Raw genomic sequence first — 21848 nt, forward strand, 5'->3', positions numbered from 1 at the left:
ACGGAGGAGAGTGGCGACACTGTGTAATATCGCGATATTAGGAATGGTGACTCTCAAACATCTGTTCAATATCTTTGATTAATTAATTTATTGTTTTTGTCTGTTTAACATTAATTAAATGGAGGAAGCTGTGTGTGAAGTTTTAATATAACGGAGTTTAGACTGCTGCCATCAAATAACCAATTATCATACATGACAAAAATTAGCGGTAGCAGGAAGAGGAGGCAACTTTGGAAGAATAAGCCACAGCCTTTCTCCCAACATTCTTAGCGGCGGCCGAAGGAAAATGAAAACGGCCATGTCGTGGTAGGGTTCAGTTCAGAGACGAGTGACTTAAATCCACGGTGAACTCACCTATTCGTGTAATGTAGCCTTAAACTACAGCTCTGAAAACAATACGTCTAATCTACCGTCTACAAAAACATATCCTCCTGAATTTACAACGTTTTAACGCAAGAGGACAAACATGAGCGGAGGAGGGACGCCGTACATTGGCAGTAAAATTAGCCTAATTTCCAAGGCCGAGATCCGCTATGAAGGAATTTTGTATACCATTGATACTGAAAACTCGACTGTAGCTCTTGCTAAAGGTAAGTTGTGCGCCAAATAGTTGGACTACTGTACTCTCGAAAGAACTGAGTAGTGTGCATATATTTTTTAAACGACAAAGAACTAAAATTCATTTTAGCATATAGCCACGTTAGCTAGCTCTTTAGCTAACTAACAGCTAACGCTAAGTGTTGCTGTAGTTAACATCTCCTTTGTTTACGTTGCACTTGGTCTCAATGTTAAGGGGCACATAATTCCTTGTTAATGTTAAGTATACTTACTAATGTTTTATGGGCGTCTTAAAAGCTTCATTGCATTTAGAATGGGAAACTTTTTGGTTTTGAACATAGTCAAAGTTGATAGGTCTCTTTTTGAATGAAGGGTGTCCAGGGTTAGGCTATCTTTGTCATACGCTTAGCTAACAAAGATAGCGTAAACCTGCAAACGCGAAGTTTTTCTCTAAAGTTTTGCTCTAAGAAGTTTTGACTGGAAGCAAACTCTATCTCTCATCTATACAATATAATCACTGTAATATTATCAGTGTTAAATTGTGTGTCATACATCGCGATGTCTTTTGATAAAATCTATAGTGGTAGTTTGTTGTGAAGGAAGTAGTTCAGAAATAGGTCAGTGGGGAATATTAGCTACACTGTGTCATAAGCGTTTTTACACATGGCCGAAACTATCAAGTCAAATTGCCAAGTGAGTTTATTGGTGAACAGTCTACGTAGTGTCACTACTCAAATAAGTAAAGCTTATATATATATATATATATATGTATATATCATAGCAGAATAACTTGTAAATAGATTATGCCACATGAGGCCAGAGCCGATTCCTCAACTAAAGCGCATTAACTGCTCTATAAATATGCTTTTGTGAATTTTCCCGACAGTTCGTTCCTTTGGCACTGAAGACCGGCCCACGGAAAGGCCCATTCCACCTCGAGAGGAGGTGTTTGAGTACATCATTTTCCGAGGGAGTGATATAAAGGATCTAACTGTTTGTGAGCCACCCAAAGCTACTAGCTCCCCTCCCCAGGACCCTGCCATAGTCCAGGTAAGCCTATAGACATGTGTCATTGTCTTGTAATGGTCTTTCTGCAATCAGGAAAGCAACTTACAACACCTATGTCTTTAGATTCAACATGCCTGTTATAATCATTGTATACACAGAGCATTCACATCGAAATTCTAATTTACTGCTGTATATAAAGCAAATGTAGGCATTTTGTAAACCTAAATTAAAGGCATCCTCTAGCTGAAATCACAGCATATTTCATTTAATTAGATTCCTTCCAATTCCATCCCATGCATTTATTTATTTTTTAAATAGGAATATATTTGTATTTATAGTCATGAATTGTGTTGCATCTTAATGAGGTTCAATTTATGCAGAAACTTGTGTTTAACATTTTTTACACGCACATACTTTTTACATGTCAACACAATTTTGTCATCTTACATTTGGCTTTGTAAATATATTCCTAGTCATCAATTGGATCTGCCAGTGCTGCTCCACCATCATTCCCATCTGCAGGGTCCTATGCACCTTTCAGCAGGCCCCCTGTCTCAACTTATGGCCAGTTTGGTGTTGCACCACATGCTCAGCCATTTGGAGCTGCTGGAGGAGGTAAGAGTTTCTCTTGTTCAAAAAGAAAGGTCTTTTCATTTGTACATTAGTGCTTCCTACACAACGATATAATTCACCTTGCAACAGATTAGTGACAGAAATGCTTACTTGTTTTAAGTGATGCACACATGAGTGTACTTGCATTTTAAAAAATACAGTACACTGAAGGGGCTTTCATCCAAATGATCCCTCCTTTACTGTAGTGGAGGCACAAAAAAGAGGGTACTTCCTCCACAAAGTGTCAGGCTAAAAACTGTGATAAGCTGAACATTTCTACATAGTTACAAATAAAATAACCACAGTCTAGACAGCCCCACTGAATAATGGCCTGACATAATTAAATTCTAATCACATTTGACTCCAACAATGTCTACTTTGAACAGTTTTAATTTTAATGGGTTAATAAGATGCTTAATTGATCCATTGAGAACAATAATTGCATGACTCAATACTAACACTTAAAGAGTACTTAAAGAAAAGAAATCAATTCCTTAAGAGAATGTGGAGTGGAACAGGGTTCTTGCTGTTAGTGAACAAGGCACTTTTGCAAGTTCATTGATTTTCCTCCCCACACCTAAACCTCATGATGTGTTCAGATGGGATTGTAATACACTTGAAGCTTGTTGTATTTTTGATGTCAGTCTATGCTTTGGCATCACATTCAGCTGACATCGACTTTGTTAAATGTTAGATGTCAGTGAGATCATTTGTTAGTATAATGCAGGGTTGGTCCTCAAGATCTGCTATCCTGCATGTTTTAGATGTATCCCTCTTCCAACACACCTGATTCAAATGATAAGCCAATCATCAAGCTCTGCAGAAGCCTGATAATGACCATCAGGTGTGCTGGAAGAGAGAAACATCTAAAACTTGCAGGATAGTAGATCTTGAGGATCAGGGTTGCTGACCCCTGGTATAATAGAATGGAGTGGAAGTTACCACTACTTAATTTACCCAGAAAATCATGTCCTAAAAATCTTCACTAGGTATGTTTCACTCCATTGGTTTTTAGTCATATTTTCAAAAAAAAAAAGAAATAACACCAAGATGTTTCTATGCCTGGGGAAAAGTGGAAAGGTTGATGGATCAGTTTAAAAGTAAAGATAAATAGGGGCAATGGAAACAAATTTTACAAATAGTTGTGTGTCTGCATATGTTGATTAATGCTACTTAAGCTGAATGAATACACAAAATAAACATGAATATCGTACATTCAACCGGAGAACAAAATTAAATTTCACATGTATTAAGAGCTGCAGAAACAAATGTTGGACAAATGTTTTGACAAAAATCCTGAAAAGTTTTTAACTGTAATGCTATGATCCAGACCTTTGACTTAGAGGAAAAGGGGAAAGCCAGCATCAATTCTGGTCCAGATTCATCTTACATCAGTCATCAGCTCAGGTGTTATGTTATTGTATGGAGCTGGTGAACTTTGAATCCATGAGGAACTAACTCTTAATATTAATAACAGCAGATGAACAGGGTAATAGAGTCTGTAGTTGAAGTCCACCAACTGCTTTTATTCCTAAGGCAAATTAATCATTACCCGCTTTTAGGAAAATCATTGTTTCAGCTTCATTTTTACTGTTTTCTTCAGGACACAAAAGTCCCCAACCAGACACTTTAACAAAAAGCTCAAGCTCTGAGCCAGGAGTGAAGCCTCCACCATCGTCTGCCTCCGCTCCGTCGGCTCCTGTCGGGCAGAGGAGTCAAACAGTTCCATCAGCTCCTAGACCCACCAGCACTGCCACCAGCAGCCAGAAGCCCCCAGACCTCCTGGAGCAGAGGAAAGGTAACGATGATGGCACTGGGATCGTTGCACCATTACAAGTTCAGCCACAATATCGGCAAATTCTAGTTTATTTTTATACTTTCGAACAAGAGATTGTGGCTTTAACATTTAATTATTAAAAAAGACTAAAAGCAAAGTTTTGCCTCTAAAGTATACTTTGACAGTCAACATAAAACTAGCAGAAATTGAGATGTTGAACCAGTCTTATTACCATTTTTATCTGAAACCTGCACTTATAGTTTTTAGCATGTTTCTGATGGATGTTGTCTGAAATTGTTGTCTTTTGCTGTTCAGCTCCTGAGGTTCAGAAAGTGCCCCAGCCTGATGGTGAGCATGGTGCTGTGGAAAACCGGGATCCCAACAAGCGTCAACTTGGTGAGTTATTTGTATCTCTGCAGCTTATCAATACTTCACAGAAATCACTAGATTGCATATAAAAGTGTTTGTTTTTGTTTTATTTGGGGGGTTTTGTTGGGGGTTTTTTTAAAGTGGGTTTCAGTCTTAGGATGGGAAAAACAGTCTTTGATTAGTTAACATTTCTTTTCTTTTGATTTTGTTTAATCCATATTTAATCATTATTTTTAATACTTTAATACCACCTGAGCAGTACAAGCAGAGCATGTGTACAGAGATGTGTTTTTTAGCTCATTACTGTTAGAATACGTGGTCCAGTGGTCCAGTGCATGACATTGGAGATGACACAAATACTAAATTCAAGAACCACACTATGCAAATTTAATAATTTTCTCCTTTTTTTGGAACATCTAAATCCTTCCCTCAGTGACTCCATTCTGTGACACATTCACTCTACTTGTTTGTCTTTACTTCAGATTTCTTGTCTGCAGCATGTGAAAAATTATACTTCTTCCATCATCGCAAGATGCATATTGTCATATCACGTAGCCCTAACTCTATTTAGCTTAAACTCCTGTACTTACTCTGCCCCAGTGTATCCTCAATTTCCCAAGGGTTCTGCCCAAAGGATCAATAAAGTTCTATCTAATCTAATCTATTGTCTGTTAATGGAAACACTATCAAAATACAAATGATTGCCAGCCATTTACCCATGCCATTGTTTTATTTTAGAGCCAAAACACTTACACTGTCCTCATACATCTGAGCTATAGATGATGTTGCTTATTGAGGCATTTTATGACGTTGGAGTTTTTCCGGTTCTGTTCTCAGCTGCAGCTCAGTCTATGCGCCGTGGCCGTGGAAAAGGAAACCGCAGCAGAGGCCGAGTGAATGTTCGCAGAGACGGCACCGTGAAATTTGAAGAAGACTTTGACTTTGAAACCGCCAATGCCCAGTTCCACAAAGATGAGATTGACAAAGAGCTGCAGAACAAGCTCAAGCTGAAAGGTATTTCTGCTTCCATTTGACTGTGAAAGAGTGAGAAAGCAGGTCTGCAAGATTACAGCAGTGTGATGTTGATAAAAGCATCTTGCATATCTCAGGCAGCATATTCTTTTCTTCTTTTTTTGGGGGGGGGGGGGGGGGGGGGGGGCATTTGGACAGTGCTGATAGTCATGAGTGTTAACAAAAAAAAAATTTGGGGTCTTTAAATTATTTTCACTGTTTCTGAAATGTTTTCCAATGACGCCCACAGATGATAAAGTGCTGAATGGAGAAGAGGCTGCTGATTCAGAGCATCCAGCTACTGAGGGAGCTGCGGAGGAGGAGGAGGCCGTGATCAACTCATGTTACTATGACAAGTCCAAGTCCTTCTTCGATAACCTGTCCTGTGATGATTCAAGGTATTTCAGTTTGATTAACATGGATTAGTTATATGCCTCTAAACTGAGGGTGTTCTGATGCAGATTCACCACTAGTTATCACTAAATATCACGCACAGTACCCTTTAACTAGCAGCAGCTTTTTCTGTAGTATCTAATAATTATAATGTTATTGTCAGTCTGAGTACTGTTTCAGGGTTTGTGTCTGTGCTGTTTACTCCAGATCTTATGTATTCTACAAATTTAAATTTACCTTTTTGTGATTTTGTCAGTTTATTTAACTCTTTCGGTGCCAGACAGTTAAGGGGCTAATAAGCCTTAAAAGTGCCACAGAATTTGGCCGTTTTTCAGTATTTCGCGTCGTTTTTATAATATTTGAAGAATCCTGCAGGAAACCGCTCGGTAACATCCGACCGATTGCTGATTAGATTCAAAACGCACCGGACGCAGCTGATTCATTATTGATCGTAATTTGCATAATTTATTCGGTCGCGTGACCTCAAATTCCCGTCTGATTGGTCTCAAAAGGGGGACACAGAAAGAACGTCATCGAAATGTGAGAAAGAAATGGGTGTGGATGGTTTGTTTGTACACAAATATGGCGTGTTCTCCAAAGCCGATCTGATCGGCCCGTGGCACTTTAAAGGTTGTATTCGTAAAGCCGATTTAATTGGCCCATGGCATTGAAAGAGTTAATCCTGTGAATTTTACACCATGTGCTTAAGTTTTTTTTTTTTGTTTTGATCTCTTCCAGTAAAATGGGTGAAAGAGGATTTTCAAGGTGAGTCACAAATGTTCCTAATGACAATGTTTCAGGAGGCATCCAGGATGAATGGGAAGGAAAATCAGAAGAAAAGCATTCATGAATAAGACCTCAAATACTTACGCAAATACACAGCACTTTTAAAAGACACAGATGATTGCACATACTTGGATTTGAGTTGACAACTGCACTTACCTGAATGTTCAGCCAAGGACTCTTCATTGTTGTCAGTTTATCAGGAGACAGTTATTTTTATGTCTGACTGTACAGTGTGTTACTATGTCAGATAAAAGGACAAGTAAACACATCACAAGAGCTCATTACTCAGACTGTGATAAGCAGGGCCATGCGTCAGTTCACCAACTCAAACATGTTAATAATTATGTACAAAACTTCAAACTCTGATGGTAGATAGAAAATATGTGTACCTTTAGAGCCCACATTTCCATTTCAGCCTGTGGTGCCTTCTTTTACATCTACTTTTTCTAAGTTGTGTGTGAAGTTCAAACGCTGACGGGTGTTGGTGTGTGTCAGGGAGCGAAGGCCGACCTGGGCCGAGGAGAGACGCATGAACGCCGAGACCTTCGGGATCCCTCTGAGATACAGTCGGGGCAGAGGTGGCTTCCGTGGCCGAGGCGGCATGGGCCCCCGGGGGGGCCGCGGCCGACCGTCCAGCAGAGGCTCCTTTGGGCCACCTCGGGGTGCCCCCCCTGGATTCAGAGGTGGATTCAGAGGAGGACGAGGCGGACGAGATTTTTCTGACTTTGAATACAGGGTAAATGAGTCAGATGTGTGTGTTCAATGGTCCAAAATGAAAGTATTAACACATCAGGATGGAAAGATTCTACATGTTGTATTAAGGTTTTTGTGTCTAAATATATATTTTTTTCTTTCACAGAAGGAGAATAAAGTGGCTGCGTAGTACTGCAGCAATGGATCCACGAAGAATTGTCGCCCCATTATGAAATCCCCATCAAAGATTTTTTTCCCCAAAAAACATCCTCATTTGACATAAAGAATGAAGACCTCCTCTCAGTCACCAGCATGAGCGTTGCCAGTTGAACATGGGGAAATGAATTTAGTTTTGCCCCCGGTCATTTGTTAGACAGTTACCAGATGGACAAGAAAGACTGTAAATACCTTGCTTTTGAGTAAATCTGTATTTCTGCATCAATCGAGTTCATTTCATACAGAGATGAACTGAAAGCTGTTTGCGGAAATCCCTCTGTTACTGTGAGTAGGTCACAGCCTGTGATCTGTAGCTTTATTTTTTTTGTTGAGTTTCTTTTTTGATATTTTGATGTCAGCACCAAAATTCACTGAATCACCTGTCGCCTGTGTATTTTTTTTTTTCCCAGTGAAGCAGTGTGATCAAAGCCAGTTGAAGGAACTTCAAACTAAATATTGTACTGAATGTATTTATAGCTCATCTTCTGATTTTCCCTTTTACATATGATGGGTCATTTCAGTCATTTCTCATTTTTGAACAATGTGCATATATTAATTTCTGTTCATCCTTTGGTCCTTCCATAGCATAAGAGATGAGTGGTTTCTGCTAGTAGTGTTACAAATTGATCTGAAGGTGACAGTATTTTTGATTCATCTTAGGCATTTACAGCGTTACAGCTTTATCATAACGTGGTCCATAGAGTTTTTGACAGCATCTGTTAATTGTATGTTCATGTACTCACTGTAGAAGGAAGGTAAAGGATTTATTTTTCTGAACCTGCATCCAGAGTTACCTCAACAAATATGGATTTGAAATTTCAAAATTTTAATGGGATAAAATAGATTACCTACATGTACTCTTCTCATTTCAGAACCTCCAAATTGAACCTTTGTAGGTCCAGAACATACTGAGCCATCTTGTCTCACAGTGTTGCTGCATTGTTCTGCTTTGTGAATTTTTTTTTTTTTTAATTCATTATCCACAGTCAGCTGTTTGAAAAACTAAGACCTAGCAGTGATAAGTAGTTTACTGAACACGGGAAAGTGTGTGAATGATTGAATGTTGTCTCAAAGGTGTTCGGTTCAGACAGCAGCACTTGTCCTAACCAGCTGTTTGTTGCTGCCCTCCTGGTTTGTTGTCAATGCATTTTTTTTTTTTTTTAAACTGTTTTTGGGTGAACAAAGGGAAAAGAACTGGATGTTCGTGCCAGTGTGTTTGGGTTAGGTGGGATGTCTTTTTCACCTAGCAGCTCTAATTTGTAAGTACTTAAGGGGGTGCCTTCAGAGTGGTGAATTTTTTTTACAGCTCTCCCTTTAACTCAAAGGTTCCCTTTTGACGAAAATATTTATAGCACTACAAGGTGAAATTAGACTCTGTCAGGAACTGTGGTATTTTGGGACAAATGCAACTGGAAATTGCAAATACTGCTGATGAGTGCAAGTTGGCTGTCGGACGCATCACTTTATATGAGCTTTTGCAATAACCAGTGAGATTGAATTTGAGACAAAAAGTATTACTGAACTATTAAAAACTGACACATTTTCATATGTTTGTTACTCCTTCACTGGAATTGTGAACCAGGAATTGTTTTGAGAATATCAGCAGAATGGAGTTTTTACATAAAGAGTTGTACAATATTCATGTCTCTTTTTTTTTATTTTGCACCACATGTTCCAGTTCCTCATATTCCTGTTTTGTGTATTTAGTGGAAACAAACAATCACATACAAACAGATCAGCAGAAAGTAACACAACACAGTTTATCCTGAGGTAAACTCTAAAATGTGGTGAGGTACATACATTTTAAAAATGTCTGAAGTTGAACAGTAGCAAGAGAAAAACTAATTCTATAGGCATTCCCTTAATTGTCTATGCTACTGTGACTTCACTGCTTTACCCCATTATAACCAATGTGTTTAATACAAATTACTTTTGACATTGCTGTTTAGAAAGGTACAGTGGCCCTGACATTTTGGCAAAAGTGGATAGTTGGAGTATTCAGCTTTAGGGGCATTTGTATTCAGGTTCTAAATATGGTCATCCTTAAGTATCCAAGTGATTCCTCATGAGTTATTGTACCCTAGTACTAATTTGAAGTACTAGCACTATGCATGATTTTTTTTTTTTATGCTGCTTTATACTGTAACCCCACTCCCTTTGACAACTTAAGTTACTTTTCAGATAACGAATTGTCACTCCCTTAAAAAAAACAAAAAAATCCAAATGATAAAGTGAGGGATGAAGTGCCACCTTTATGGGCTGAAATTACAAATATCCTTCTTAAACCAAGGAAATATGGTAAAAACACGCCTGTAAAAAGCTAAAAACAGACTTCAGGACATATTGACTGCAGAGATTTGTGATTTTCACATGGCAGCAATATTACGACATATACTGGTGTTACAGAATATGTGTCGCTGAAGATCTACCAAACAGTTCAAATGAGCTCATTTCAAACCTCAACAATAATGAAACACTGACAGGGATAATTCTACAGCATGGTAACTGTGACACTTAAGTAAAATTTTGCACTTTAACTTGTATTTATTCATATGTAAAGTTTGAATACCTCTGCCACACCTGAGTTCAGAGTGCTGGATGTTGGACCAGCTACTCTCCAGATGGTGGCGCTAATTAAAACTAAGCATGCGGCTACAAGTTAATACAACCGAAGAAGAAGAAAAAGGCAACACAAAACAAGAAGACGAAGAAGAGAGCGCGTATTACTAAATATTTTACTAAAATGTCGATAGTTTTTGTGCCAAAGAAACTACGAGGAAAAGCGAAAATTAACCAGGAAACAATACAAAGGGTAAGTCATTATTTAAGGAACCCTCACGAAACAGTTACCGCGGTATTAGCTCATTCCCACACAGTGAAAAAGCAGTTAGCCGCTAGCTAATTTCACTACTACTAAACAAGAGTCGTATATGATACTGTTATATGGAAACAGCTTTTATTCTTTAATTTACCTCTTCAGTTTTTTGTTTGTTTTTTTCTCTGGCTTTCTTTCCAGAGACGTTTTACACGGAATCAACACTTTAACTGCTTAATATTTGCCATGAAAAGTGATCGGACGTTTCATCCTTTCTATCTCTGAGAGGGATTTGCAATAGTCTGCCTGGATTTTTGACCATTTTTATTTATTTATTTAACATTACATTACATTTTTAGTCCATTGACACTACCTCGGAAGTGAAAGCACCTCTTGCTCCGAAAAAATAACCCAAGACATGCAGAGTTAAAGCTTCTACCAACATGACTGTTTTGTTTATGATCGTATGTGATGGGTTTTCTTGACCTCATCTTCGATCATAGTAACCTCAGATATTGGGATTCACACTTATATTTAGTCCTCTTTCACACAAGACCATATTCATAATAGAATTTAATTTATAATAGACACTAAAGTCATGGACCTTCAAGACTCTTGGTGATACAGATCTGAATCCAAGTCCTGTACTACACTGAAGTTCACTACCTGGTGGAATTATTCAGTAGATATGATGGGAGGAGCAGATAATCTACAACTGTCTGTTTTATCTGTTACAGCTACTGGATGAAAACGACCAGCTCATAAGATGCATCACTGAGTACATGCAGAAAGGACGGGCAGTGGAGTGTGTGCAGTAAGTCAGACTATCCACACTCATCGGTCACTCATTCAACTGAGTGGGAACAGTCATATGCATAGTGATATAATGTGAGGTGTGTGTATGATTGTATGTCTTTGTCAGTTGTGGTCTGCACAGCAATCAGGGATTGTATGAGTTCTAGCATATGAAAGTCAAGTTTTTGCTTTTAAGATTCAGAAAATCTTAAAGAAAATGCATGTTTATGTTTGTTGCTGTCAACAGTGTGTGTGTGTGTGTGTGTGTGTGTGTGTGTGTGTGTGTGTGTGTGTGTGTGTGTGTGTGTGTGCATATTAGTAGTACTTTTACATTTCAACTATACATGTTTGTTCAAACTCTGTATCTCCATGCAAGAGGGGAAAAAAACCATTTCAGTCCCAATCTTTTGTTGGTTTTTGTTCACTTTGTTGATTTAGTACTTAACATGAGTACATTCTGAATATTCTTTAAACTTTAATAGGCTTCTTTTCAACAGGATAATAAAATATCAAATAGTGTGAGGTACATTTGAGAAGCTAAAGTATCATTTTTATGTTTTAATTTGATATTGTGTGTAATTTTTCTGTTTTTTTTTTTTTCTCTAGCTCGCAGCATTGTTAAGACATCCTACACAAATGCTATTTCTCTCTTTGCCCCATATTTGTTTTGTTTAGTCCAGGGGTCAGCAACCCTGGTCCTAGAGAGCCACTATCCTGCATGTTCTAGATGTGTCCCTCTTCCAACACACCTGATTCAAATGATAAGTCTATCATCAAGCTCTGCAGAAGCCTGATAATGACCATCAGGTGTGCTGGAAGAGGGAAACATCTAAAACATGCAGGATAGTGGCTCTCTAGGACCAGGGTTGCTGACCCCTGGTTTAGTCGCTGTTTCAGCTGTTTTCTGTTCTGCCTTCTCACCAGATACCAACAGATCCTACACCGAAATATTGTTTACCTGGCAACTATAGCTGATGCCAGCCCTGACATCATGGCTCCCTCTTCAAAGGTGAAACAGAGTCAAAGTGCATTTGTAACTGTTACACTACAAATTCTTATCGTATTCTCTTAACTACAGTTTTATACTTAATAGTATGGTATTTGTTTTTCCAGCCAACATCTGATGAAAGCTCAGCCTCTGCTCCCACTGTGAATGGACACAAGGAGACACGATGACAGCATGCCTTGGGGTTAACATGGGAGGGGGAGGACAAAACTTTAATTTTGAGTGAAGGATGCATATTTATGTTTGTTCAATGTGAGATGGCATTGTTTTCAATAATGTAACCTACTACATGCCAGTGTTTTGCTGCTGTTGGATATTTATTATATTATGTGAAGAGTTCTGTGAATTCCAAATGTCACTTTTTCTACTCCAACTCTTGATTAAAAACATTATGAAGATGGTAACTTTCTTGATGTTGTTATATGGAACATTTATAGTAGAGCTTGAACCCATCTTCACATTCAGGGAGGCAAATTAATCATGAATTTAAAAAAAAAGTTAGACAGCATTTTGAATTGCTAGTCATTTTTATTCATTTTTTGCATTGCTGGTACACTTGGAAAGATTCAGTTGCCAGCTCAAGAGAACAATAAGCAACATAAGCCAAGCAGTCCCCCTTCATATCTTCTATCAGGGCAACATGTTTTTATTCTTTTTTTATTTTGTAGAAGCCACTAGTAAACCATTTGACACAGCTGAGAAGCTAACAGTTACAGTCCAAGGTCTGTAATGATGTCATTAAAAAAGGCTGCAACAGTTAGGGAGATAACACAGACAAAAAGCAACAAACCCTATATCTTGATTGTGCAAAGCACATTAACTATAAAAAGATATACATTTATATGTATATACAGCAAACAATTCTCTGTAAACATGTTAAGTATGTTAGTTTTCTGAAAACATGGTGTCATTTCATAAATACAGGCAACATTGGCATCCGCAAACATCACAAAAAGAACATTCTGGGCGCTTAAATTCAGCCCATTGCCATAGAAACCGAAGAAACAAGGGCTCAAAAACACCCTCATCACACAATGTTTTAGTGTTTAGCATGGCATATTTGGTAACGTTTATAGATAGATGGTGTAGATCCACTCTGTAGGAAAAAAATGTGCTTTTCACATATTGGGAGGTGAAAAATAATGTTTTATGTAATATGTCTACAAGAATACTAACATACAGTAATGGTATAACATGTAAGAAAATACAAAAATAAGATTAATACTGTCAATAATTGTACAAGAAAATATTGTATTATTAAACAAAACAAAAAAGTTAGGTTCATGGGAGTTAGTGTCAATCTGGAACAAACAACTGCCAATTAGAGGAAGAAATAAATGAATGCGCTTCTGTTTGTGAAGATGTTCCCCAATGCTCACAACCAGTAGGGTTTGTAACTTCACCGCTTCTCTATAATAATCTCAGACCACCTCTTATCTCTTCAGCACCATTCATTTTCTGAACAACGCTTTGGTTGGAAATAATAATCTGCAAGTGCTATCAATACCAACATGGCACATAGTTACTGCTATAATTCTTAACTCTGGTCAGTTGTTGAAAAAGTAGTGTATTTCTCTCAAATTACACCTCTGCAGTGACTTACTATATTTACGCTGAGCCTGCTCAAAGCCTCTTAATAAAAAGAACTAAATATTTATATTTCAACTTCAGTATTTTACAAGCTATGAAACAGTAGATGGTAGCTGTATTCTGGGTCATCTTGCGTGAGATTTGGCAGTTACAGCTATGTAGACACAGTATATTTATTATGGGCAAAAGGAGAACGCTTCAAGCCCCATGCCCTCCTGTGATTCCTCACCTGTACACACACTTTCAGCCGCAGAACCAAGTCGGTGACGGCCGCGCATGTCTCCAGCTCTAGTCTGAGGAGACGCACTAGGTCAGCTCAACAGACAGAGAAACGACCAATAGACTAACTGCTGCCGGCGGAACACATGCATCTGTTGTAGTTAAAACATGGCAGTTCGAAAAACTGTAAAATATGTCTCTCTTTCAAATGGGCATGTTTGGCATGGAAAAATATAGATACAAAAATGTTGAGCCAGTGTGTATACTTAATTTTACCTGGCAGGCTGGAGAGCCTCAGGCTGAAATTTTCCAATTTAGTGGGTGTGGACTATCATGTGTGCACCTTGGCCCACTCTGTGGCTCATCTGACAGAGCTACAGACCCTCCACTGCGCTTTGCTTCACCATCGGACCGCTGCATCGCCATCAGTACTGGTGAAGGTAGGAGGGTCTGTGCTCGTGTTTGAGGGGGAAGGATTTAAAGCCCTTGGTCATGGGTTTGTGTTGCTGCTGCTGCTGTTGCTGCTGCTGTTGCTGCTGCTGCTGCTGGGTGAAGGGAAAACCAGAGGAGATGCCCGTCGAGGGGGAGCAGTCACTGGCGGTGGACCACACAGGAGACTGGAGCATCTGCATGGAGTCACTCCACTGCGAGGAAGGAGGGATGTTCATCTGGTACAAGGAAGAGCTGGGATTGGGCATGGTGTTGGTGTTGGAGTGCTGCCACGGTGCTTTTGGGGGCCAGGTTTTCGTTTTGCTGTCCTGTGGAGCACAGTGGATGGCAAAGGACGCAATTTAAAAAAGCCTGCATGCTATAATATGTTTCAACCAGGTGCCACTGTCTGCAGCTGAGCAGAAAAAAAATCCTACTGTCATCACCATAGAAATTGCTGAGTAATGCCAAAACATATCCATTCATTCTGAAGCTCAACTGACACCAAATTAGATTTTGGAAAACAATCAAATATTCATCACTACTACTGTGGTATTTACTTAACCCATTGTTTGAAAACTTCACTATGGTCTCAACCTTAAGAGGTAAAAACAGACCGCACATGGTTGTAAAGGTAAAAATTTGCAAATGTCAAACCCACTTTCAAGGGTAAAAACAAACAGATGCATACAAATGTTACATTCATAAAAACACAAACTACATTCTGTCTTAATGGGTTAAAATGAGGTGTTGACATGTAAAGACACGTTGCATTTTTTACCTGGTTGTCATCCCCGATGTGATGGAGTGGTGGTGAGGGCAGTGTGCACACCTCCGGCTCACCACAGCTGTGTTTTCTGTGAACAGAGAAATGTTATATAAACCACACCAGTGACAAAATACTGGCAGGATTTCTGAGAGCAGTAAACTCCAGCTGGCATTCGTCAGTGATAATGACTGCAATACGGAGGGAGTAGGTGCAGCCATGCTTATACTATACATCCCTAAAAATATTCCGGCCTTTAGACAGCCATTATCAAATGATGTATAATGAGAGAGGAGAGATTACACCCAGAACTGTGATTTATTTAGGTTATTAGTGGAAAAGTTTGGGACATACCTCCTCTGCTTAACTGCTGCCACAAGGTCTGGCCCAGAAAACATGGAGAACAGACTGTCGCCATTGGCTGAGGATGTCTCATCGCTGGAGCTGGCCGAATCCCCCTGATTGGCTGACCAGCTGCTGTTTACAGCCTCCCTGTGGACGCAGTCAGAGGCAGCATCAGCAGCGCAACCATTATGTTATATCACACACTGCAGACATTTAATAAGGCAAAGACTGGTGCAATTACATGACACTTTCACATGAAAATGTTACTTTTTAAGAGTTAATGATGATCTCTTGTTAAATATGGGAAAAAGTTTAGTACAGTCTATAAAACTGTAAACAGTATGTTGAACTCAGGGATGGTTACATAAATATATAATGAATGTGAGTCTGATGTCTGACTATTATTTTATATTTATTCTCAGTTCTAACAGCAGGGATGGCAGAGGTGATCTAGGTAATCACTTTCAATGGATTTAACCACCAAAAGGTTCAGTTTCACTAAAATAATGTCATGACATTTGATAAATACTCCCCTCACATGGAGATCAATACAGGGTGGGGAAGCAAAATTTACAATGAACATTTAGTTGTTTTTTCTCAGCAGGCACTACGTCAATTGTTTTGAAACCAAACATATATTGATGTCATAATCATACCTAACACTATTATCCATACCTTTTCAGAAACTTTTGCCCATATGAGTAATCAGGAAAGCAAACGTCAAAGAGTGTGTGATTTGCTGAATGCACTCGTCACACCAAAGGAGATTTCAAAAATAGTTGGAGTGTCCATAAAGACTGTTTATAGTGTAAAGAAGAGAATGACTATGAGCAAAACTATTACAAGAAAGTCTGGAAGATACTATTAAAGAAGAATGGGAGAAGTTGTCACCCGAATATTTGAGGAACACTTGCGCAAGTTTCAGGAAGCGTGTGAAGGCAGTTATTGAGAAAGAAGGAGGACACATAGAATAAAAACATTTTCTATTATGTACATTTTCTTGAGGCAAATAAATTCTCATGACTTTCAATAAACTAATTGGTCATACACTGTCTTTCAATCCCTGCCTCAAAATATTGTAAATTTTGCTTCCCCACCCTGTACAGAACAACTTCATATTCATTTGGATTTTAATAGCTAGACGTTTTGACAGGTATAAATTTAATGTCAAGTGGACTTGCTTTATCGTACATTCTTATTACTTCATTTCAACATGAACCTTATCATCAAATTTAACTGCAACCTATTTATAATTAGTTAAAAAGCAGAGTCCTCATATTACAAGAACACTGTGTGAGGTTTAAATGTGAAATGCCACTGCAGTAATGGTTGCTTGTTTACTTCTGCCTTCTTCCATGGATTAGTCTATAAGTAGGATGGTGTTGTCAAACACTTGTGCAGTCATGACTAACACAGTAAATGCCTCACATATTAACATCTGCCGTATAACTGATATAATCCAAAAGATTTTAATAGTAGATGGTATCTGAAAATGTACACCCACATGTGTGTGTGTGTGTGTGTGTTTATTTTCAACATTTTCCTGAATATTGTGATGAGGGTCATGGAGGTAGATGGTCTGTATGGTTCACCTACCCCTCACTGTAGTATTCTGGGTGGGACCAGGTCCTGTGCTGCTGCTCATCAGGCATTGGCCAGTTACTGCGACTGTTACTGGGCCGACGGATGTGCTGCACCTGCCTTTTCTGCTGCATGGCCTGACTGACACCGGCAACGTAACGTGCAAATTCGGGGTCAGAGCCAACTGCACATGGAAAGGGAGGATAAACACAACTATGAGTTTCTGACCCCCTCAGCTTTTCTCTTTCGCACCCTGGAGCTCAATCCGTTCAGCCAGACTGTCTACCATGGCAGAAAACTCACAATAGCCATAAGTCAACTGTGCACAATAGGCCTCCACTGCAATCAAAAGGGTCTGCTGCATTGTAAAAATAGAAACTGACAGTCGAAATTCAGCATAAACGCTCAACGTCCAGTCACTGCCACCTATAGTAGGAAAAAGATGAATACACTATCTGATGATATTGATTGTTCTACAAAGCTCTGAGTCTAACATTATACTAAATAAGCCTAAATGGTTCAAAAACTACATATAATTACAATAAAAAACAGTCCAGTTAGTACAATTACACACTCACAGCCTGACACCATGACATAACCTACACTGTACAGAAAATACATGTAGCATACATATGTTCAACATACAGCCAAACAGAATATAGGAAATAGACTTTTATAAAAAAATATATCCTGCCCATGTACTGGTTTGGACAATAAAACATGAAATTTTGATAACTAATCAAGCAGAAATGACAGTTTGTTTCCTTACAGTAATGGTTGAGCAGATGATACTTTAGTCTGAAGTGATTATGAGCCGGGATTTAAACCCTCTGCCATTAGCCTTCATGATTTTAATATAACCCTGTGCCTCCTAGTTACAATGAATTAATATTTGTATAGTACTCCCTTTACGTTGTTATTGACCTATGTCTGTACACTATTTTCATTTTATGGGACAATTAATATTTGCATCTAGATGAGTATATTTCGCTTGGGTGTACGGGTATGTGTGTAACTGATGTAATGGTTTCAAGAGGAATACACAGATGCTTGTGGACACCCACACATGCAGTATGAAAGTTATTATACTGGTATAAAGAGGTAGTACAATAATGTCATTAGTTCTGTCATAAAACCCTTTGTTAAGTTCGTTTAGAAAAGATCCTCAGAAAAGCAACTTATTTCAAACTATTATCATCATCAACATCAAGTATCTTTGATTTTCATTTTCTTTTAAAATTCTTTTCTGCTCTATCTTTGTGTTCTTTATCCGTGTTTCCACCACTGGTGAGCATCACTATTGTTCTATTCTCTGCTTCAATAAAAGGGAAAAAAGAAACGAGAGTCAGCAAAGCTACAGGTGTGCCTCCCTCTTACTGCTGTGCTGACAAAGTTGTAACTGATGAGCGGTTGCCACAGCCATTGTGTCCAATCTGCTCTGATATGCTACATTACAAACAGTCACAGATGAATTATATATAAAACCTTGATACATAAATATATATATATATATATTTATATATCAAGGTTTTATATATATATATATATATATATATATGTATATATATATATATATACACATATATATATATATATATATATGTATATATATATATATATATATATATATATATATATATATATATATATATATATATATATATATATATATATATATATATAACCTTGATATATATACATATAAAATGTCTGAAAGGGAGGTTCCATCTCACCTGCTGGATCAAAGGGCAGTGTGTCTCCTAAGACTCCAAACACTCCTTCACTCTGGTCCCTGTTGGGCCAGGTGTTGTTTCGGGGCCCCTGGGGCTTCTGACCCAACATCTCTGTCATGACACTGTCCATGTATGTGCTGACCAGGCCAAGGCTGTATAAGTCTGAGCTCAAGTCTGGCAGTCCAGGTGAGCTCCATTGGCCGATGGGACCCAGGGGTGAAAGCCCTGCAGGGGGGCCCTGTGGAGGAGGCTGCTGGCCCGATGTGCTGAGCCACTTGCTTGCCACTCGTTGTTGAGGCAGAACCTGAGGTGGGGTCTGCTGAGGAGGAAGCTGAGGAGGAGGAGGCTGCTGCTGACTGATGGGCTGCAGGAGGTGCTGGTAGTACTGAAGGGCCTGTGGAGAGGGCTGCTGAGGAGGAGGAGGTGGCGGCTGCTGCTGCTGCTGCTGTTGAGGCTGAGGCTGTTGTTGCGGTGGAGGAGGTGGCTGCGGTTGTGGCTGAGGCTGCTGCTTCGGCACTGATGGAGGAGGCTGTGGTTGAGGCTGAGGCTGGGGCAAGGTCTGAGGCGGGGGCTGGAGAGCACTGTGAGAGATGGCCTGGGAAGTCGGTGGAGGTCCACTGGGGGGCTTCAGCTCAGCGGGGTTAGCAGATGCCACAGAGTTCCTCCTCTTGACCAGGGGCGAGGCCTGCTGGGATTTGCCCATATTAAATCCTGAGAGAAAGTCAATGACATCCTGCATCTCTTGGTCAGTGGGGAGGTTCATCCCCTGGTCCTCGGACACCAAGCCATTGGCCAGCTGGTTTTGCTGGGTGGAGTCAGCAGTGCAAGAGAGGCTGCCCATCTGCAGGATGCTCTGCAGCCTCCCATCACTGTGACCCAGGTTCTTGGCCTTCTCCTCAGAGTTACTGGTTGTTAGCATGCTGCGAGATGGGGTGCTAGGAATGGAATAACTGCCTCCACTATTATGAGAGCTGGATGAGACCTTCTTGGTGAACTTGGATGTCAACTTAGATATTGTCTTCGGCAGTCCACTGGAGGTCTTAGAGCTGGTCCCAGGAGGCAGGTCTGCCTGGCCGCCATAGTCTGGGGTCTCACGCTGTAGCTGAATCTGGATAGTTGGCAAGGCTTGCTCTCTTTATAGGGAAAACAGAAAAAAAATTAAGCTCTGTAAAGCTCCATGAAGCCATGTTTTCAGACATATTCCCTGTAAAGAAAGTTAGCTGAAAAGACATTAATTTTACTCAACATCATCAACTTAACACTCACTTTCTTTCCTTCCACCTGTTGATGTCAAACACTGCTGTGTAGAGCACATCTACAAGGCCTAGAGTCTTCTCCGGGTCCAGGCTCCGCTGGAGCAGGGACATCGTGGCTGGGTCCTCCTTCAGACACCTGAACACATGAACAGCAGGATGGAGCATGAACGACAAATTCAACATAATGTCCCATACACAAAGACCAGGTGCACTTGCTAAAGAAATTAATACATGATATGTGATACTCATAAACAACAAGAGGCAGCATAAACATGTCCTACATGCTTTTTCAGCTTACCATCTGGCTTTGCGCAATTTTGTCTCCTTATGTGAAATGTAATTCAAGCTCACTTCCCACAATTGTCAACCAGAACAACAAAGGCTTAAAAAACAGACAGGTCGTAGTGCAGGAGATGTCAGTATCTCCATTTAAATCCTCCTATGATGTCTTAATCATAATTGCAAATGTTATGTAGTTCAATCAGCAGCTTTTAACCTTAACTTGTATAAAGGAGCACATAACCTTTGTTTAACTTGATGGAAACGGAAAACTAAAATATTATCTCTAAGGTTATGAAGCTAACAACAACAAACTTCAACAAGTTCACTCTTTCAGAAACATTTCACAAAGCCAGCATCAGTTTAAAAAAAAAACTAAGCATACTCTTGTTACAGCTGTACAATTACGCACCTTTTTTTTAAGATAGATAAAGTGCAATAATTATTGTCCTTTTAAGCATAACCAATGAAAACCACTGATGCTGAATGTTCGTCTTTATTAAGAAAGGGTTTGTTTGAGGGCGTTTTCTTCAGTGGGGAAGGACATGACACTTATATTCTTCTCTGCGGAACATATTCGCTCACTGAAAGTAGGAAGTGACAACATGTTTCAATCCCATTCATGACTGTGGAAATTATATTCAACTACAGTTGCGAAAAAAATTATTAGACCACTCTTGCTTTCTTCAGTTTCTTGTTCATTTTAATGCCTGGTACAACTAAAGGTACATTTGTTTGGACAAATATAATGATAACAAAAATAGCTCAAGAGTTTAATTTCAGAGCTGATATCTAGACATTTTCCATGTTTTCTTGATAATCAACAAAATCACTTCAGTTCTTACATCAATATCTATGGCATTGTACTGCCAAAAACAGTGCTTTTAGGTATTCCACATTTTCTTTTGTCTGTTTTAGACACATGATACACACAGGAGTAAGTACTTGATTACATAACTATTGTTTTTGATTACTTTTGATGGGCTAATCATTTTTTCCACGACTGTATGAAAAGTGTTGCTACATATAAAGTCTCCACTACATACAGAACCACATGGCCAACCTCGCTGCAAACACCTCATAAACTCTCCTATTTATTCACTTTAGACTGAGACAAATGATACAATTGAACTCATTAAGGGGCAAAATCCTATTGTTACTCCACTGCCACGAGATAAACAAATGCAGATGTATATATAAAATAAATGACAGATTATCAATTAAAGATTAATGGTTGACCAAATGTTTTGATTTACTTACCATGTAGAGGGTACCTGAACAACCACTTTGGATCCCTCCAGAGTGATCTGTGGAGCATAGGCCTCCTTGTTTTCAATCTGAGCTGTGTCAACCACCACCTGTTGGAAGGCATACAAACACATCTGCATCAGCTCATTGTTGAATATATTCATATTCTATTCATGTTGACTCAGTTCTTTCTCAGTTTATCCAAGCGCTGTAATACAGGACACTAAAACCAATAACAACCCTACAGAGTAACCATTTTACTCACATTTGCGGCTAAACATAGACGGTTATAAGCAGCAAAATGTATTTAAAAGCATTTGTGTGAATCAAAGTATTAAAAAACAGCATAAACAGTCTATTTTT

General features: G+C 39.1%; 3 protein-coding genes across 6 annotated transcripts in view; 2 read left to right on the top strand and 1 right to left on the bottom strand.

Moving 5' to 3' along the window:
* The first annotated feature begins 239 nt into the window (after positions 1-239).
* On the top strand, positions 240-9061 carry lsm14ab (LSM14A mRNA processing body assembly factor b). 2 transcript variants are annotated; one of them, XM_030125049.1, is made up of 10 exons: positions 240-590; positions 1445-1608; positions 2040-2181; positions 3782-3976; positions 4271-4351; positions 5141-5338; positions 5586-5733; positions 6467-6493; positions 7010-7250; positions 7374-9061. In XM_030125049.1, the coding sequence occupies exons 1-10, from the start codon at positions 467-469 to the stop codon at positions 7395-7397; spliced, it is 1344 nt and encodes a 447-aa protein (XP_029980909.1). In that variant the 5' UTR covers positions 240-466; the 3' UTR covers positions 7398-9061. The 2 variants fall into 2 exon arrangements, with proteins under 2 accessions (XP_029980909.1, XP_029980918.1); XM_030125058.1 differs by having other exon boundaries at positions 242-590; positions 5162-5338.
* A 1021-nt stretch (positions 9062-10082) lies between these two features.
* Positions 10083-12447, top strand: ss18l2 (ss18, like 2). The gene is made up of 4 exons (XM_030125081.1): positions 10083-10235; positions 10976-11052; positions 11958-12042; positions 12147-12447. Exons 1-4 carry the CDS (start codon positions 10167-10169, stop codon positions 12207-12209), a joined length of 294 nt encoding a protein of 97 aa, XP_029980941.1. The 5' UTR covers positions 10083-10166; the 3' UTR covers positions 12210-12447.
* A 100-nt stretch (positions 12448-12547) lies between these two features.
* Positions 12548-21848, bottom strand: part of garre1 (granule associated Rac and RHOG effector 1) — a 33485-nt gene continuing 24184 nt past the window's right edge. For 2 of the 3 annotated variants that reach the window (XM_030125000.1, XM_030125005.1), the window contains exons 8-14: positions 21498-21595; positions 19969-20094; positions 18703-19835; positions 16985-17153; positions 15398-15535; positions 15059-15134; positions 12548-14606 (exon numbers count right to left, since the gene is read on the bottom strand). In XM_030125000.1, the coding sequence (XP_029980860.1) occupies positions 14274-14606; positions 15059-15134; positions 15398-15535; positions 16985-17153; positions 18703-19835; positions 19969-20094; positions 21498-21595 (2073 nt within the window). In that variant the 3' untranslated portion in view covers positions 12548-14273. Of the gene's footprint in view, positions 14607-15058; positions 15135-15397; positions 15536-16984; positions 17154-17191; positions 18455-18654; positions 19836-19968; positions 20095-21497; positions 21596-21848 lie in introns of those variants that run through there. The other variant, XM_030125013.1, reaches the window with a different exon arrangement.

The sequence above is a fragment of the Sphaeramia orbicularis genome, chromosome 3 (assembly GCF_902148855.1).
Source record: "Sphaeramia orbicularis chromosome 3, fSphaOr1.1, whole genome shotgun sequence".
NCBI classification, from domain to species: Eukaryota; Metazoa; Chordata; class Actinopteri; order Kurtiformes; family Apogonidae; genus Sphaeramia; species Sphaeramia orbicularis.